Raw genomic sequence first — 21689 nt, 5'->3', positions numbered from 1 at the left:
TTCGAAATTAAAATATATCGTCATGGGCACTATAACATTAGTCACATCATTTTGGTAGCAGGTGTATGCCTTTGCTGTAGAAAGATGATGGTTGATTTTTGAGTAAATCCTGCACAGCTTCCTTCACTTCGTCGTCCTAATGGAAACATGTCGAATGTAAGGCTTTTTTTAAGTGGCCCAAAGATGTGGAAATCAAGGGTGACAAATCTGGTACGGCTGGAGTTCCAACACTTTCCAATGGAATCTAACGTCGTCTGTATTTCACGGGAGACGTGTGGATGGACATTGTTATGGAGAAGAATCACTTGTTGAATGAGAAGGCCTGGTCGATTGCTTTTTATTGCTTTCTGTAGTTTTGTCAGAGTACAGCAGTATTGTGTTGAATTGATAGTGCTCCTTTGGGCAGAGGCCGCGGTGGCCTGGTGGTAAAGTCTCGACTTGTGAGCCGTAGGATTTCAGGTTCTAGACCCGATTCCACCGAAGAACCGTCGTGTAAGGGGGTCTGTTGCACGTTAAATCCATCATGCCGAACGTCCTCCCGCTGGTGTGGTGTGGAGAAGGGGTGCCAGCTCAGGTGTGGTCCTCATCATCTGACCTCGGTTCAAAATTACGAGATCTGTCCCAAAATAGCCCTAGTGTTGAAAAAACTAAACCAAACTAAACTAAGCTCCTTTGGGCAGGAAATCAATCAAGAGTGGTCCACGGCAATCGAAGAAAAAGAAACCGTAATATCACGCGTCGTGCAGATTTGGATGCATCCATATATAATACGACTTTACTTTCGATCAATTTCCACTTCCACGAACAGCTTTCACTGTTGAACGCCGTGTGCAGTGCGGATACCTACCACCGCCCTTTCTGACTTTGTTGATTGGTGCTGCTATGGCTGCAGTCATTCTAACACAACTGCAAGTGTTCACTTTTCATTTGGGGAACCCTCATATTTTGAAGTCAAAACAACTTTAATATTTACATCTTGCAATTGCTTGAATAAAGAATAAGAATAAGATTCTTTACCTAAGCTAACAAATCTTTCACTGAATTCATATGCTGCTTTAAATCCTCTATTAGAATTATCTGCATTTCTTTGAAGGGTCACGAATTTCACATAGAGATTTTCGGAGGAAGAAAACACAACTAAATTCCGCTGCTGCCCGCAATACGTGTTGATGAGGGGATATTCTTCGGATTCACCATCGTATATTTTTACAAAATCGAAGGGACAGCTGTTAGGAAGAGATAAAAAAAACAATATAAATGAAAAATAATCTCATTTTGTTTATAACTTTCTCATAGAAGTAGTATAGAGAAAATATTTTAATCATCAAAAAATTCGAACTCGAGATTTTGAAGAATCTACACGTTTTAGACATCCTGAATTCGAAAAACACAATTTTTGGAAAATATCCATCAGCCTACCGGAGACAAAGATAACTATAAAACACTTCCAGTAAGACGACTGCAATTTGGCAAACTTACTTTATGCCAAATTTGTAGATTTCTATAAAATGTTGAATAAAATATGTTCTGTGGAAGTCTGTCTGTTCGGCTGTTCGAATATAAGTTAATACGATAACTACAAAACGAAGAGAATTAGCTAGATAAAACTCGGTCCGCAGAATTGACATATTGTAGATAAATTAAGTCAAAAGTTTAAGTAGTGTAGATAAGTTAAGGCATCTATAAGAGCTTGAGCCAAATCGAACAGAAGGTTGAATGTCTATCCGTCTATACTTCCAGAAACATGTAAACATTATAACTCAAAAATGCAATGATTTAAGGTGTACGTACACACTAGGAGATTTTTTTAAAATTCTAACTTTAAAAATTCAGTTTTTTCACAGTAAGTCATTAATATATGTTTAAACTTATTTCAGTGAGAAAAACCATATTACACTAATTATTAATTAATTAAATAATATTTAACGAGCTAATTATAATATTTTTTGAAACATGATATCTTAAATTCTAATTTGTACAGTCACACAATTCTAGTTGGAAATTATGCCTAATATTAGTCTTCATGTTGTCTGCCTCAAACAAGTTATAAAAATGTATAGTTTTTTTTTAAACAATTGTTTCATCAACGATGAATAGAAAAAGCGAGATTTTTTCTGTAATTTTAACTTTTAAATAGCTATTAAAAATTTATTTCTATAAATATAACTTTGATTGAGACGCAAAACATCCGCTATTTCATACAGATTATTTTGATACATAAATAATTGTATTTGGTTCATTTTTTGTTGAGTTATGATTGTTCGAATGAAGCAACATAGAGGGAAAATATCATTCTTCATAAAATGAGTTTTAAAAAATCCGTAACTAGAGTTTTTAATGAAAGCACCTCAAGAAAAATAATTATAACTCGAGCAATATATCGAATATTGACAACATCTTGGTATCATTTGAAAGCTAAAAATCAGAGAACATTATTCAGCAATAAAAGAAATATTCGATATTTTGAATGATTTTTGAAGTTTCAAGTGTGTACATACACCTTAAATATATCAAATTTGGTATGTGATTTTTCGTCTATAAGTGTAGTTTTATATCAATTTTTTGTTTCAGTCGGTTGGGAGAAAACTGTCTAAAACAAAAATTAAAAGTTCGATTTTTGGATACTATTAACGGTATGCCAAGGATTAATTAAAAATTATTAAAATTCGTCAAGGTTAATACAATAGATTCATTAAAATTGCTAAAGTCATGCCAAAAATTAATATTTCTTAACTATTGTACGCCAGTGCCACGCAAGGCATTCTCTGGGATAACACATTTATTATAGAGTATGTGAGACGGTTTTGGAGAGATAATTCTCCGCGGTTTTATAAGCAATAATACATATGAGATAAACATATTCTGTGAAACAATGTAATATAGTATATAAAATAATGTAATGCATTTATTTTATAAAACAAGGAGACACATTTATTCTGTGAAACAAGTCATGTATGCGTTTAGTAAAACATCGTAATAAATTCATTCTACGAACAGTTTAATATATTCATTTAGCGAAACGACGTACATTCATTCGGTGAAACTATGGAAATGCATTCATTTAATTAGAATAAGGGCCTCAATGGCCTAAAGGTAGAATCATGTATTGACTCCAGATTCAACTCAAAATTCTGTTGCGCGTGCTGATATTGTATTCGTCAAATCTATCAAACTCAAATGTTTGTTCTCTGGTATAACATAGAAACTTGGAAAGGATTGATTGTTTAGGTTTTGGTGTCATTTGATCAAAGTTAAAAATTAAAGGAATGATTTTCAAAAAGAAGTTAGTGCAATTTTAAAATAGAATGAAAATGTGGATAAAAATTATCCTTGTTTAAACTGCAGTGGCAATTTCCCCCTATAATTTTATAGTAGTTGCACAATTAAACTTTCCAGTGAATAGTTACCCTTTGTTGAGTTTTTTTGTAGCCTTAGGTAAGTAAATTAGTACTTTTGTTTTTATATATAATTCAGACTTTTTGCATAGTTTAATAAAAAATGAATTTTTAAGCATAAATTTTCCTTAAAGCTTACATTTTTAATCAGCATGAAATAAATATAAAAAATATTTGAAATTACTTTTCTTACTAAATTTTTGTGGATACAGTAGCAAAACTGCAGTCTAAGAGATTTAAGGGAAAATGTTGTAAGGGAAATAGATATTGTAAACAATTGCAATGAAAATAGATATTGTAAACAATTGCAAGGGAAATAGATATTTACATTAAAAAAACAAAGATATTAGCGAACAAAGCCCAAAAATTATTTTTTATTGTGACATACTTTATGCATGTTTAAGAATTTAATTTCTGTATTAAATTTAATCTCAGTGATAAAAAAAATTATATATACTATAATCATGAATAAATACATTTATTAGAAATTCTAACAAATTTCAAAAGTTAATGAATAATTCATGATAATTCACTTTTTTGAAGATTTCAGACATAATTAAATCAACAATTTGAAATGGTTTCAATTCTACAAGATAATTTGTTCGTATAAAACGGTAAATTTCTTAGTAAACTGTCCAAAGGTAGAGAAATTATGAAACTTGGAAAAAGCAATTTTTATAATTACACAAACGTTGAGATAAATTATAATTTTCTCTTTTTTGCCTTTACAAAAATAAAAAATAATATCAGCTGGGTTTCAACTATAAGATTACGTATTAAAGTATGGTTTCAAAACACCAGATATCAAATAATAGGTATGGTAACTTTTAATAACTTTTTGGCAACTTACTAGTAGGTAAGTTGATTTTTGAGTTTAAAATTATCGCAAATAAGTTCTGGTACGTAAAGTTATGAAATGAATTAATTGAGAATAAAAATTGATATTAACTTGAACTTAATAATATTTGACTAACGAAACTCTCTTCTTTTTTCAAGAACAAACACAATGAAGTGTGCAATATTTAACTCTTTTTTGAAAATCTGAGCTTTCAGATCAGTATTAAAAATGTCTGTTTTAAAATGAAATATATGCCACCAGGAGCCTCATAATAAACAGCTTCTATCTTTTTAGCCCATTATACCTGAATTTAAGATTATTTTACTCACACGAGCTAAAGTGTTGAATCAAATTCTTTTAAAAGCTTTCTTATTTCTAAGAAAAACAGTTTGGTTCTTTGAGTGTTTGTGTTTTATGTTTTAAAGCATAATGAAATTTTAAAAAAAATTACCCATCTCGTAAAACGTAAACCGGAAGCGAAGTTCTCAAAAGGAAATTAAAATGTTATGAAACCTCTCTTATGATATTAAAATGCTATGTGTTCGGCATGTGCAAGGCAAAATTTAAGCTATACAAGCATTGAACACGTACGTATAGTTTTGTTACTTTATACCTTTCTCACTAACTATTATTTTCAAAGCTAATATTCAAAGCTGACTGCGCATTGAATATACGCTTTGAAAATAATATCTAGTGAGAAAGGCATAAAATATTATAAGTGATGTAAACTATATATAATGAATATAATATAGGAAAGAGCAACCTTTGTTCACAAGAAATTCGAGGTAATTTAAAAAGTCTAACATATTTGTTTTGGATTTCCAGATTCAATTTTCAATTTGAAATTACCTTGAAGCATACATTTTAGATATATATAAGAAACATACCCATTTAAGATATATATATGAAATATATAGATATATATAATATATATATACGTTTTAATTATTTACGAAATATATATGCTACATACAGCTAGATACTATAGATATATATACTCGTAGATATGAATATTATAAAAATAATTGAGAAAATTTCATTAATTTTTTTTTCCGAATCGCTTATTTAAAAAAATTAAAATAATCTAATAAGCAAGAGACTATATTTTAACAAATGTTGAAAATATTGAAATTTTCGTTAATTTTTTTTAAACGAGATACACTTAAATGGAATTTACATTAATGATTCCGAAATACAATGAGTGATATTTCTTTAATTACAAATTGCAGAATTTATTCTTTAATTGCAAGACTATCTAGAGTTTATAAAAATTCAATTGGCCTTTGCAGTACAATCATGTAATAAACAAATGTATGATTTTTTTTACATACTAATGTAATTCTAAACAGTATTTCATTTATTTTTGGCCTGAGAATATAATTAAAAGCTATTCACTACTGAAATTTTCTTTTTTGTGATTAGTTAAGTAATATTTTTTTCCTTCTGTGAACATTAACCTATTATACACAAATTACTACTAAGTTAATGATAGGTTTTATAAGCGAAATCAATATCTCAAATGTTTAATTAGAAATAACTAAATCAGACTGACTGTGGACCTCCGTAGAGGAGATCAAAATCCATAAATTCCAGCCTGAGTCTTTGGCCTCGCTTCCCGAAAAAATTATAACTGCAGCGGAGGTTTTTGGGGTATACACCAGGATAGGTTGGAGACATCATATCACCTTCTCTCTTCTGATCACTATACACTGTATAGCTGCACACAGTATTGGGTGTTGGTGTGCCCATAACGTACTGCGCTGCAAAACAATGCATAATTAGTTTCTGCATTAGCATATATATTGGAAAACATATGGGATTTTATAAATATTCCATAAATGAATTTTAAAAATTTGAAAAAAGTATAATACAATCTTGCAATAATGTACAATAATAATGTATAAATACAACTTTGCAACAATGTACAACAATAAAGTATAAATACAACTTTGCAATAATTTAATGAAACTTTAAAAAAAAATGTGGACAGTACAGAAATATCATTTCCATTACCATGTTGACACCTTAAGCATTTTTACTAAGAATTTGTTTCAATAATGCCTAATCAGGTTTAGAAAATTTTATTTTTTTAATCATTAGTGATAAAGAAGTAAATTATTTTTCGAAATAAGTAGTGTTATTATAAATTTGTATGCAAAAATATGAAATTATACTGAGCTTAATGCGCAAAATTGTCAATAAAATATTAAAAATTCAATATATGAAATTTTCCTAATGTATATACATTTTCACAAAGAAAGTAAATTATAAATATTATTAAATTTTATTTTAAATTTAATAATGTCAAAAATTAAAAATCATAAAATTTGTTGCGGTTCGTTCAAATCGACTTCCATATATAAACAAAGTTGTAGTGGATTGATTCAGACCAGCAGCTGCTTATGATCGTAATTATGTAACAAAAAAAAAAAGAGTCTTTTTAGAGAGAAAAAAAAAAACGCTAATTTTTCCTTTTGACACTTAAATGAGTATTTAACTTTTCTTTTTACTCGATAAATACTAAAAGGCAATATTGTGAATGTACACCTGGAAAACATGTATTATTATTATTATTATTTTTTAATTTTTGAAAAAATAAAATGCACGGAGAATTAGTGAAAAATTCTATTGTTAATAGAACGTTTAAAACTTATATGTAATTTCTAAAACTAATAATTGATATATACCTTTAATTCTCAAACAAATATGTTCTAAAAATTTTATAGTTTCAAATAATTCTCCTCTGGTAAGAAAGTTTGCCTTGTCTGAATTTTTGTAATATATATGGGCAAAACGTTTACCATAATAACTATCGAAATAATAGTATTGAATGAATTGTTTAAGTTTTTCCTGTGCAAAAGCTATTAAATGGATCATATTTCTATTTGACATCTATATTCTTTTAATAATACAGTTTTGATTTCGGTAGATTAATAAGTAAAAGATTTATATTTAGGTCGACTAAATAAAACGTTAGCTTTGTATAAATAAGTTGCTTACTTTAAGAATAATAACTGTAAATTCTTATATGAGGAATACGGAGATTTAATAAAATGCAACAATGCTTCGAATGCATTTGTTATTACTTGTTCAACACAAGCAGTTGCTGTTTCCCTTTGCAGTGCATTTGGCTTTTTTATCCAATTAAAATTTTAATGTAAAAACCCGAGTCTTCTCAAAATGTAAAATCATTTGCCGAAATTTTGAAATAATAAGAGTACCTCACTTTAATATCGAGATGTTTTCAGAAAACAGTAGGATTGCCACGTCTGTAGTTGCACTGTAGAATTATATGAACTCCGTATACCTAGGAAAATATACTTGCAAAATTTGATTGTGAACCATTCCTCAATTTTTGCATAGAAAAGGCCTAAATACGTATATTAAGCAGAAAGTGTTTAGGTACATCATGGGCAAAAAATACTGAATGATTGGCATAAACCTGTTTATAACGTGATTTAAAATTGCAGATTAATAAGTTTAAAATCAATCAAGATTTCTTAACAAAATAAAAATCTAAATATTAGATATATAGCTTTCTAGTAAAGATGGAGCCATGCATCTATACACTCATAGGTGTCTCGAAAAAGTCTGGTGTCATTTGAGTTACATTCATGGAAAAGGCGGGTATCACATATTCCGGAAAGTATGTGTACAAAATTTGATTATTATCTCTCCTATAGTTTTTGCACAGGCTTCTTTGCACTTCATGATCTTGATACTTCTTATTTGCTGTTGTTGTTACTTATGGCACTTTTATAAGCCCTCTGACAGATCTGACAGCGATTTAAGCCGAGTGAGCATCTCTTGTTTTCTCAGTAGCGTCAATTAGGGCCAAGAGTACGACTTAGCTACTCCATGCGTCACATTCGCTTGCAAAACCCCTTTTTACAAGGGGCACATTCATACTCCTCACAAATAGAACGCAGAAGAACAACCATGCCCGAACCCGGGAAGCCCAGACCACGGGGAAGACCCCTATGCTAGGACATCGGCACTTCTTATTTAATTTATATCACCTTCATATAACCTAATGCAAAATGTCAGTTTAATAACTTAAAGCCAAGGAGCAATGCTTCTTAATAAATTAAAACCAAAATGTAGAATATGAAACTTCCTCGTCGAGACACGCACCTGCATCTATAAACTCATAGGTGCCTCCGAATAACTGAGGTGTCACTCGAGTTCTATCTGTGTAAAAGGCCAGGACGAGTGTTTCGTACATGGATATACGGGAGACGGGGATATTTCTGCCACAGATACGACCTCCAAAGGGAGTCCGTATCAGCTCCACAGACGGATCTTCGATCTCCATATACAAGTCGATGTATTCGTGGTTACACCTGAAAGAATAGTTGATTATTGCAGACGCATATAAAAATTATAAATAAAAGGAACTTATATTTAAATATCAGAAACATAGAGGTAGATAATGTTTTAGGCATAATTTATCTATTTTATTTTCAAAATTTTCTTTATCTATGTCACAGCAATAAAATATCTTCAAGAATATACTTAATGTTGTCGGCACGCACGATTATAAATTCAATAAAAAAATTTAAGTATTGTTGTACAGAAAATTTGAAAACATTTAAATGAAATGCTAAAATATGAGAAAATAGTTTCACGGAAATGCTTTTGGCATCATCGAAAATTTTTTGTTATTATTTTTAATTTTAAAGTGGTATCAGATGATTTTTATGCATTAGTATAATTCAAACTTATTAAAGAGAAAAATATCAAAATTTTCATCAATTTTCAATGAAAAATGTAATAAATATTTTAAACAACTTTTTCTTATTGAATATCTACTAGTAAAGAGAACCGTGTCTCAAATTTGATTTGAATTGACCAAATGTCTGTTTTATATTATAATTTGAGCGTTTTTACAAACGGCTCGCAATTTGCGGATAATAGACCATCCTCTGAATTCTGTCAGGCTAAAATGATTTTACCATTTTGCTTTTTCGTTTCCAACCGTTTTGCCATTTCGGTTATATTAACATGAAACAACTTTATCAACCATTTTATATCAAGTCTCACTATATCGAAAGCGAAGTCACAGATTTTTAAGATCCTTTGAAAACAAATGCTCCATTAATAAAAATATTATGTGATTAAAAAATTATGTAACAAAGCTACAAATCCATATAGGACTAAAAACATTTAAAAAAATAATAGGTTTCTCAATGGTGTGCGATGTCATCCTATTTATATGTATCATGGTTAGCACTTAAACGCTTGAAAATTTATCACCATCGCTACTAACAGAGCATTATTTATTGTTTAAACACGAAGAGAGAAATTATAGAGTTTTTTATATTAAATTCTCTTTAATTATATATATATATGAATATCATTTAACAATTATTTGGATAAATTTAGGTGATGACACTCCATTTGTTACTTTTCTGTTAAAAACACCCCATTCATTTCCAAGCAAAATATTTTCAGCAATATAATATAAATTGCAGCAAAGATAATAATAAAATATTGGAACCAGTTCTAATTAATGCTTGTTCCAAGCAAACATGTGTAGAACAAAACATAGAGAAGTTATAACATCGTCATTATTTGCCAGCAAATATTGCGCTGTCGACGAATATTGAAAACAATGTGGATTAAATATAGGGTATTCAGTCTAAAATTATCCAAACTCTTTAGTTCTTATTTAGGAATTACCCAGTACAATTATTATTATCTTTTATTTAAATAGAAAGAGCATCTCACCAAGCTTCAATGTGATTTCGACGGGTTCACGATTTGTAGCAAGATAAGATAAATATTTAAACGGTAATCCAGTTATTTCCAAAAAATTCCGTTAAAGATTCTTGAGGAATAATCTGATTGATATTATTCTTTAACAGTTTAGCAGTTTAAAGTTTTTGTCCGCAGTTGATTTAATGATATCTAAGAAAAAGAGACTAATGGTGATCATGGCAGCCATGTACAGAAGGCACTGGAATAATCATTGGTGAAATGTCAAAGTTTTCCTGCGTATCAAAATTAAACATGTGTTTCTACGATATCAGAATAGTTGCTGAACAGGTTTTTCGCCGTTGTTTCGAATGCTAACTACATTGCGCCTAGAACGGTCTGCTTCTGAACGATCTAGAACAAAAACTCTCGGGAGAATTTCCAATCCATGGAAGAGAAGTTTATAATATTGTAGGTAATTAAGTAATAATAAGTTATAACGCTTGGATACTTTTAGCCTAGACACCTCCTATAATCGAAACATTAGCATCGGTGCTTGATGCATTAGTACTAGTGCTTTGCAAACATAAAAGTAATCGTCATTTTTAGTACTGAAAAGTTCTCAAAAGTTTAATAAATATCGGACCTTATACAGTAGACAATATACAGTGTAAAGAAGTAAAAGCTTGTTTCACTTACATAGGTTTGGCACCTCTGAGAGCAAAATGTGTGAATGTGATCTGCACTCTTTCATCTTCGGTCGCAATGAAGGTGTAAATGCACTGCCTCGAATAGTTTTGGTGGTTGATCATAAAAGGGGCGCTGAAAGTGCCATTCTTCGAGCCTTCGCTGCTTACGAAAGTTCGGTCACATTCTACAAAGAAAGGAAAGGTCGTAACTAAAAATATTGATAAACAAGATTTTAATGCACGTAATATGCAAAACACGTCGGTATAAAAAAAATTTAACTATGAAATCAAAGTTTGGCTAAGTCAGTGAATTAATATTTAATTTTATTCAAATTTTTTGGATAAAAAAATGGAGGATTTATAAAATTTCAAAGGAAAATGTTCTCAACAAAATACCTAAAAAAACCCTCTTTTTTATTAACTAATTAAAGTATATCAAATTAAAGTAATTATTTTCCAGCCAACGGAAAAGTAGATAAATAAAATATATTGAAGATAAGACACAATCGGACATTCTAAAATATTTAATTTCAAGATACATAAGGCTTAATTATTGGAGACCTAATTATATTTGAATATTGGACCTCTACTACTAACCTTCCACCCCCTAAATTAATCATCCTAGAATCATATGCTAATGCTGGAAATAGAATTGTATATATTATAGGTTGATAGCAGAAATCTCCTATACAAATGTGATTACCAGATGACAAGATTAGAAAATATAACCAACAGTAACGCTAGAAACTATATAATTAGTCTTCCGTCTGTACATAATCATACAAACTTTCAATGGCCAAGGATTATTGTTAAAAGTAAAATATGACTGATATCGCCTTATAAACTTAAAACTTCCGTTTGCTAACAGTTATACCAATTAAAGTCTGGTAAATGCACACCTTAATCACAATCACTTAGTATGTGCAAATCAAGATTAAAGAATGTTGTTTCGAGATAGCGAAGGCAACGATGGTCTGGTGGTAAGGTCTCGGATTCGCAAAGGGACGGTTTCAGGTTCGAGACCCGATTCCACCGAAAAACCCTCGTCTAAGCGGGTCTGGTGCACGCTAAACCATCCCGGCCAAGCGCCCATCCGTTGTTGCGGTGTGGTGTGGAGAGGGGGTTGTCAGCTCATGTGTCGTCCTCGTAATCTGACCGATGTTCAAAGTAACCCAAGTGTTGCTTTAAAGCAGGTCGTTAACATAACTAAACTAAACTCGTGTGACTTTGTGATAAAAGCAGAGACGAAAGTGTCCTTATTCAATACTAGCCGCCTTTTAGACCACCTTGTTTGTTTAGTATAATGGGCCTTCTAGCTGTTAAGTTGTAAACTTTTAGTTCCTCCGCTTGTTAATCATTAGTATTCTACTGGAGGCACTGTGGAGCTGAATGCAGTCTTTTTTAGATTAGATATTCTATATTTTTTAAATTCTGCTTTTTATTTAAACAACATAAATGACCTTCAAAGATCTCTTTCACCTTTGATAAGAACAAAGTAGCTGCATCGTTATCATGGATTAAAAGTGAAATTATGTAAGTTTTAGACTAAAAGACTGGATGCAACCCAATATCACCAAAACGACACCAGTCGTGTCTAAGTGTTAGTAAAAATTGCATTTAACTACTAATTTACCTTAAAATTTGATTAGAATGAAAAATAAAAATATGAGCGGAATTAGTCTACTTCACATTTGCACTTGATGCAGAAAGAATGGTTAATCAAAAATATAAGCTTTAGTAAAAAGTGTTAGGGAATACATTTTTATTTCCATTTTAATACAAGCAAACCAATGGATTTGAATGATTTGACGAATAAATGAAAGTAGATTAAATGTTCATTTAACAACAAAATAAATGCTACAGATTATGTAGTAAATTGAATTAACAAAAATATTTAAAAAGAATATACGAAAATGAAATTGGTATCAAGAAAAAAGCAAATATTTGAATTTAAAGATAGGATAAAAATATGTGTTTTTGAATGACATTTTTTATAAATGGATGTAAGACAACAAAAACTTTCAAATTTTAATTATACATTATTTAAAGTTCGGACTTGAAAAATTGCCAATATCTTTCCTAATGTTTTGAAGGAAGATAAATCAAATTTTATCAAGACAAAAGTTATCAATATGAACAAAAATTACTCTTCATCACTGTAAAAAAATATATTTTAAGGACTAGTTCAATGAAAATAATTTATTCTTTTGCTTCAAAATACTGAATAAAAAATTTTGAAACTAATCAAAATTAAATTCTCGTCAGTAAATTTAATGTTTAGGTAATCATATATTTAAGAAAACACGAAAATCAAACATCTGATAAATGAATAAAGCAAGTTTTGATTTATTCATAAGGAATGATTTCCATATTTAAAAGATTTCTTGAATTCTTGAGTGATAGCTATTTTTAGCGCATCTTAAATGTACATTAAGAGTCTAAGATATAAGGAAACGTGAAAAATTCAGCTGTTTGCTAATGCATTTAACAAAAGCATACATTAAAATTAATGAGATGCTTTTAAGTAAAGTATGTTTAAGGAGAAAAAATGAACTGCTGTCACGATTTGAATAATTAATGATAGTAAAAAATAAATTCAAAAAATTCTCTTGCATAGTGCCATAATAAAACTTATCGAAACAAGTATAATTTTGATTGAAATATATCGATGTTCATATTTTTCAAGTTTATCAACATGCATTAAGTTCATAAAATATTAAGGAGAATTTACTGTCCTAGTAATTCCAGTTTTATTCAGAAATATAAATTTATAATAATTAATATTATTTTCTTAAATTTCAGAACAAAGTTATTTATATTAATTCTTTTTCAATTACTGAAACAAAACTTTGAGCTTTAAGCAGAATTTTATCCAATTCCCTTTGAAAACGAATCTGTGCATCAGTTTGTAGCATATCAAAATCCATTTACAAAATAAGCATTTGGACGAAATTATCATTTTTACAAAAGGTGGTAAAAGCAATTCTGAATTCCATACACGATAGAAAGGTAAAACAGTATTAAAGTGGAAAAAGTTTAACATAAATACAATAAATTAGAAACAAATACACCAATTCAAACGAAATAATAGTACACTCGAATAAAATATAGAGTATCTTATAATTTATAATATGAGAATAAAATGAAAATGGATAAAAAAAATCTGAATTATTAATATAAGGAGAAATCAAATGAAAAATATTAACTAAATAGCATCTATTATTATATTTTATAACATTAGTAATGAATGATTAATGATTTTAGTTTTCCAAATTGTTTCTTCAACTTAATTGCTATTTTAGTTTTATTATTAATATAAATTCAACTTTTAGCATCATGCATCTAGAAAATGAGTGCAATCTTTATTCTAATATAAGAGTCTGACAAAACTTAGAACAAAGATTGTACGCAATGACAACTATACGTACATATAAAACGTTAGTGAGCTGGGAATCTAGTGTCTTTAACCCTTTAAAGGGCCATTTTTTTCTAGTCATATTATGTTAAAACATTTTTAGGCTTGAAATTAGAATAAGAAAAGGGATTCATTTAACTTATTAGATAAATATAATTTGATTAATTAATTAATTTGGTTAATTAATAATTAAGTAAAAAATCAAGACACATCATTTTGTGTAAGATAAAGAACTGAAGCATCTAAGTTTCTATCTTTCTAAAAAAATTGTCAGAACTTATGCCAACCTACAAAATTTCATTCAAAGATTGATAAATTTGGTAGGAAGCATATTTCCTTAGAAAGGATTAAGGCACTATAGAGAAGAACAATAAATATTTTCCCGCCTTTTTCTCAGTGAAATTTTGGAACGTTTGCGTAATTTAAAAATAATCATATTTAAAAATAAAGTACTAGTGAAGTTTTCCTAAGTGTCATTGTTCACTGCTGCATCGGCTATTTGCAAAAATAAGTAGCTAAATTATACATTTCTTGCATCTGTAATATATATTGTTAAAGATGAATTTCATTTTTATATTTTCCACTGAAAAGCGCTATAAGTTCTTAAGAATTTTCATTAAAAAGTGAATCATATTTTCATCTTTTTCCTGTCCAATTAAATTGAATTTTTGATCTGCCCATGCTTTCTGATTAAAAATGCTGCAGTCAAATAAATTTGGGCGAGAAAAGCAATCATTATTGCAAAATATATTCTTGAAATCACTATCGAATATTGGCTCAACCACAAGCTAATTATTTAAAAAGCTTAAAATATGTTTTTACAAAATGAAATTCATTTTAATCAAGAACTTGCGAATCATGAATCGACACAGCAAACAACACACAAAATTCAGGACATCTATATAAAAATAAAAGAAGATTAAAATATGCCAGTTTTATCAAAAAATTCTGCTTTCATTACAAGTATTGTTTAGCAGCAATCAGATGAAAATGCACAGCACATCTTTGTCCATAAGTAGGTACAATATTTAAATTCTGAATTGAAAGATAATATTCGTATGCTATTTGAAAATGCTTAGTTTACTTTGTAGACACGTAGAGACAGTTAAGCACTACAGCATTTTAATTATTTTCTATTTAACTAGTTTTTACCTTCTAGGTATGAATTATTAAAACTTTTTAAAGTCATATCCCACATTGCCTACTGGAAAGCAATTTATATTTTAGGAAATGCTGTTGATTGAGTTTAAATGAGATGCATATTAAAATTATAAAACTGAGGTACTATTAAAAAGTAATGATTTACAAATATTTCAGTTTAAAAAAAATTCTAAAGAGTTTTTCTCTGAAAATGCTCGAGAAATTAACACGAGTAAAATTTAATGAATGCTATGCAATTTATGATTAAAAATATTTCGTTCTCATCCAATTTCATTTCGATAATTTAACTGCATCTTCTCTTCATCTAACAAGACACTCTAAAAGTGATGCTGAAAGAAAAGACTATTATATTGATGCTAAGTATATAAGGCCCAATAAATTTATGTAAATAAAAAAGAAAGTAAGGAATGGTATGCAGAAGTTCGATTTGAACATACTGACTTGTCTCAGAATTAATTTTTTTAAGATACAGTAAAATAAATAATTAAAATTACCAACGACAGTGCATATTAATTATTAGTGTACAAGCTGTATATTTTTGTCCTCATCTTCAGCAGAATAATTTCCCGCTGGAGTGGTGTGGTGTGGAGAGGGGGGTGCCAGCTCAGGTGTCGTCCTCGTCATCTGACCGCGGTTCAAAAGTACGAGGTCCATCCCAAAATAGCCCTAGTTTTGCTTCAAACAGGATGTTAATATAACTAAACTAAACAGCGGAATAATTTGCAAAACATTAGGAAAGCAAACTTCGCAGCGCCATCTGTTGGAAAGACTTTTTTCTTCCGCCAGAAAAAATCAGATTTTTTCACACAATATATATTTTTTTAAAAAAATTAAATAGAATTATAAAAGCATCTTTTTTAAAAAAAATTGTGTGTTTAATTGTCGAGTTTGAAATTAAAATTAAAATCTATTAACTGAAAATTTAACTTGGTAAAATAATACTACTTTCATAAAGTATCCTCAAATAATCTCAATATATTTCTATTAAAAATATAATTCTATGGTTAAAAAAAAATTAATTATCTGAGAGCTAAGCTATGAAACAAATTTTATTTAAGATATATTCGTCACCAAATAAACTTTATTTCACTCTAAATGATATTGTTTGCTTAATGGCGTCGAAAATAATGCATGTCTATTACCGCTTAGTTAAATAACGAACGCTAATTCTTGAACCACATAATCAAGTAACTTCTTATTCAAGTAACTTAAGAAGAATTAAGCAGAATGACGTAACCACATTATTCCATACCTTTACTAGTCGTTGTATACCTTCAATCCATGCGAGCTGACAGGTAGGTATTAGACGAGCTAGTTCAAGATACATTGTTTGGATATTCCCAGTTCAATGTCGGAAAGCTGAAACGTGTTTGTAGAGTTCGTAATGACTTTGCTAATTGACACGTGCCCAATTATTAATATGCCAGTTTAAATTACTAAAGCAATTTAAACTGGAACTACAAATTATGCCGTTGAAGGAAGGTAAGCAGAGCATTTCATAATGTGTAATGGCATAGTAGGTTAAGGTAAATGAGTTGATTATTAATTATGAACTTGAGGTTATGTTGATGTGTGAAATCGACATAGAAAGTTTCCTATTTCTTACTTCCAGTATTCGTATTGAAATTAATGTAAAGAAAATGTTATTGAAGTAATTATGGAGAAAATGGCGTAGAAATTGAAATATAATTTGCAGAAAATCAATGAAAATGTCTAATGAAATTGTCATAGAAAATCTACTTACTCCAAAATTCGTAATGAAATTTTCATTAAACAAATTATCAAAGTAATTTTGAAGAAAATACACATCAATGGCATATTTCATCCATCTTTTTAGTTATTCCATTTTTATATAAGTGGAGTATTTTTATGCTTGTAAATTTGGAACTTCTAAAATTCTGTAAAATTATGGACCTTGATAACAACATACTTCTTAGCATTTTTTGTACAATTGAACATTTAATTATGACTAGATTTTGATTCCAAATTACTGGAGCCATCTGGTGAGGAATTTGTTAAAAACAAGAATGAAAATTCCATAAAATTGAATTATGAATTACATGAATTATTTGCCGCCTTTGGCGGCAAGTTTGTTTGCTCGGATTTTATACTTTTTTATGTTATTAAGCAATTAATATGGGATGTATTTTTTTAAATTTTATATTTCTGTTTGATACTACTGAAAAACACTAATATAACTTCATCAATATGCTACAAAATAATATGAAGGCTTATTAAAAAGCGCATATACCAGCTGAAATCAAATTTCTTCTGTGAAGTTTATGTAAAGGGAGTAATTTGAATATTCTTAACTTTAAATTTGGAGAAAGCACTGAATATCATTAAAAATAATTCTTTTTTTTCTTTTTTCAAATAATGCAAAAACTATTTTTTGTGAGACAATAGCTTTGACAGATATAATCCTTAATTTTCATAAGAAAATCATAATGATAAGCTAATTTTGCATTTTATTTTACTTTCTGTTTGGCGCATGTTTCCTAACTTTTTTTACATATCGTTTCTTTTGGCTAAAGGAAACTTTGGAGGAGTCAACGAAATCTCTACAGAGCATTTCATATAAACATTTTGCAGTTCTATTGATTACAAATACGACATTAGTAATAAGAATAGATTACGACAATAAGTAATAAGAATAATTTATGTTTCACATACGTTACCATTTCATGTGGATAGATCATAAAATTATTATACTAAACATTTAAAAGCTTTTAACCTCATATGTTTAATAATCTTTTCAAAACTCAAAAAAAAAATGAGTTCTTAAAATGATACTATAACAAATATGACCATAATGATAGTCATAAGAAAGAAATCTCCTCAATATTCTGTAAAATATTACAAAAGTGATTAAAATTCCTATTTGTTTTGATTATTTTTATTCGTGTGTCTCGTTCAGTAATTCTACTCATTCCTTTTAGCAACAAACCAATTTTTTAGTGATACAAAAATAAATATTAAAAATGATAAAAAGAATATTTATTAAAAAAGCATTAATTAAAAACTCCTAAGTTTATTAATTTCACCTAACCTTTAATAATAAATTATATTATTAAATGTATATTAATTTTATAGATTACTCAATTAGATAAAAATAGAAAATAAAACTTTCTGTAATACTAGATTAGCAATCCTTTTTGCTGATTAAAGAACTCTTCGATGCTAAACAAAACCGTACTGAACAAAAACATTAGAGTATAATAATAAAGTGAGTTATTTATTCATACGAAGGAAATTATTCCCAAACATCGATCAGAAGAATAAACAATTAATATTGCATAGAATTTTCACGTATCTCTGTGGCGAATTGTTATGAGTGAGGATAGAACCTGGGACTTTGTGGTTAGCAGCCCAGTAACATGACCACAATATAAAAGCAATTGCTCATGTAGCGTAGCTGTTAACTGGCTTTCACCACAGACTCTCCCTCCAGTGAGTCGAACGATATGACTGTTGAGTGGCGATGTAGTAACTGCTGATTCTAATGTGCCTGTACATATTTGAGCATCGCCAAGCGTTAAGGAGAGCGTGTGTGTGGTTGCTGTTGCTGCGTCAAGTGAGTCTGACGACTTTGTGTTGCTACATCAAGTGAATCTAACGACTTTGGTTTGCTATGGGTAGATGGCCCCACAACAGCTGTCCGAAGGTTGAAGGTTCATCGTCCGAGGTCACCAATGTGGCGGATTGAGATGCGCGACGATAGAACCTGGAACCTTGTGGTTCGCAGCCCAGTAACATGACCACAATACAAAAGCAATTGCTCGTGTAGCGTAGCTGTTAACTGGCTTTCACATCTCTTTCGACATCACGAAGATGAATTGCAAATGAATATTTGATAAACTGAGTTATATGTTGATACAAAAGAAATAGTTTCTGAACATAGATCAATATAATAAACAATTAATACTGTATAGAATCTTCACATATTTTCTTTGGACTGAGAGAAGCTGAATTTCAATCGAATATTTAAGAAACAACAACAAGTATACTTGCTACGAAATAGCATTTATTTGTGTCTAATGAATATCACAAGCAGCTCACTTGATGTCACAAGAAACTCATGAGCCTTATATCCTTACTCAAATATCGGAATATTAGGATGCATGCAGGTTTAAATAAACCATTTCACATACTCAGATCAAATTTCACATTCTATTTTACAGGATTTTCACATATTTTCTTTCTTTCCTGTCGAATATTTGGGAAACAGCAAAAACTAACTACAGATATATTTACTTCCCGAAAGCATTAATTTATGCCTAATGAATATCACACGAAACTGACTAGACATCACAAGAAAGTATGAGCATTGGTTTATATCCTTACTCAAATATATGAATATTAGGATACATGCAGGTTTAAATATACCATTCCATCATTCCCAGGATTTTTACATATTTTCTCTCATCTTAAAGAACCTGAATTCCTATCGAATATTTGAGAAGCAACAAAAATAACTACAAATATATTTACCACCAAAGAGCATTTATTTGTGTCTAATGAATATCACAAGCAGCTCACTGGATGTCACAAGAAACTCATGAGCCTTGCTATATATCCTTATTCAAATATATGAAGATTAGGATACCTGCAGGTTTATTCGAGCAATATCTCTTTCACAAATGTTGCATTTAATGAGAGTTGAGTTAAAATGACCTCATACGATAGCTTTACTGATCGACTTAATACCTGCACTGTGAGCTGACAGATATTAGACCTACTAGTTTGTGATATATTGTTTGGAAATTCTCAGTTCAGAGTCAGAAGGTGAAGGTAGTGACTGCAGTGTTTATAACAAGTTCTCTAGTTGACACGTATCCAGTTATTACTCCGTCAGGTCAAATTACTAAAACACTTTGCACCGGGAAGCCAAATTGGAGGTAATGCATTTCGGAATTTATAATGCAGTGTTCAAATGAAATGTTTATTCAATGCGAATTTTAGCATTTTAAATAAGGTATTGACTAAAAGTTTTCCATTCTTTTCCTGTTTTAGAAATAAGAAACAAATAAATATTCAAAAGCAATATTTTTTTTAAAAAATTACAAAGCAAATCAATAAAAGCATATTTATTTTACTTTAAATTATTCAGCTAGTGCTATAGATTTTCATTAAATCTTCCTTCCTCTTTTTTGCAAGTTTGACTGATTTTCGCATAGTTTATGCATGGAATTCTGTAATCAAGTTTTCACTCATTCCTTCATGTCCTAGAGAATTTTACATATTTCAGATGCAGCACAGTAATTGCCCTCTAAAGGCAGTACAGTATTTTAATGCTTTTAGATTTCTTTATTATAACAAAATAATTTCTATTTCATTAAAATCGTATTTTGTTACTCGTAAAATGAAGGGATCGATATCTATTTTAAAATTAAATGCAGTCATAATGAAATTCTTGGATATATATTGTATAATGTGATAATAATCACACAAGGCTACTTTGCTCAGCCGAATTAAAGACATTCCGATTACATTTAAATGACCAGACAGCTTTAGCGGGAAGTAAGATTGAGTCCTAAAAGCCATCACCGGCAACTGTACAATCCTTACTGTGGGAAGCCCGCTCCGTCATCGGAAGGAGGTAATCATCTACCCCCTTTCTTTACTCACTCGGAAGACAAGAACCAACTACCAAGTCGGAAGTTTCTCACCCTCATATGAGGTACCACTGGTTGCTGATAATTTGATAATAAGAAAATAAAGGAATTTGAATTTTTTCGAACATTTGTATAAAATCTCATGCTTTTACAATTTTGTTATAACATTTATATTTTTTATTTAATGAATTAGTTAAAATTCGAAATTAAAGATATAAAAATAAAATTTTTTATAGAAATATATAAACTTTTATAAAATTTTATATAGAAATGCTACTGATATAAATTAGACTACTTACTATTCTAAAAGAATTTATTATAAATATAAATGATTGTATTTATTCTCAGAAATTTATAATATTCTTATAAGGTAATTTTCTGCGCAAGGAAATTTTATATTATATTTAAACTTCATTTGGCATAATGTTTTGTGAAAGGTATTAGATGACTGTGTTGTTTCCTGAATTTCAGGCATTTTACATCTATTTTTAAACTATATTGAATATTAAAAGTTTAAATAAGCTAATAATAATTATTTTACAAATTTTTTTAACAAGCCTTTTTATCAGTAATATTAAAATGAAAAACATTGCATAAAATGTTTCAATCAAATTGCATTTTATACTGTTCAAATTATTAATTTGATTTGTTCATTTTGATATTCTGCTCTCTGTAAATTTTAAAAGTTCTCATAGAATAAATCATCAGTATAATGATTTTTTTTCTTTATTTGACGTTTCGCTCAATATTTTGCATAATTAAGCAATTTTATTTGAAAATATTATGCTCTTCATTATTAAAATAATTATTTCAATTTATATAATAATCAGAATTGGTAATTTTTATTATCAAAATTCAACATCAGATTTCGTCAAATTC

General features: G+C 29.3%; 1 protein-coding gene across 5 annotated transcripts in view; it reads right to left on the bottom strand.

Annotated features, from left to right (window-relative positions):
* LOC129966078 (cubilin-like) overlaps positions 1-21689 on the bottom strand; it is a 432527-nt gene that overhangs the window by 20361 nt on the left and 390477 nt on the right. For 4 of the 5 annotated variants that reach the window (XM_056080447.1, XM_056080449.1, XM_056080450.1 and 1 more), the window contains 4 exons: positions 10630-10804; positions 8368-8576; positions 5786-5993; positions 1018-1226 (listed from right to left, as the gene is read on the bottom strand). In XM_056080447.1, the coding sequence (XP_055936422.1) occupies positions 1018-1226; positions 5786-5993; positions 8368-8576; positions 10630-10804 (801 nt within the window). Of the gene's footprint in view, positions 1-1017; positions 1227-5785; positions 5994-8367; positions 8577-10629; positions 10805-16447; positions 16475-21689 lie in introns of those variants that run through there. The other variant, XM_056080452.1, reaches the window with a different exon arrangement.

The sequence above is a fragment of the Argiope bruennichi genome, chromosome 4 (assembly GCF_947563725.1).
Source record: "Argiope bruennichi chromosome 4, qqArgBrue1.1, whole genome shotgun sequence".
NCBI lineage: Eukaryota > Metazoa > Arthropoda > Arachnida > Araneae > Araneidae > Argiope > Argiope bruennichi.
The sequence above is the reverse complement of the archived record's forward strand: the minus strand, read 5'-3'. Positions and strand labels throughout refer to the sequence as shown.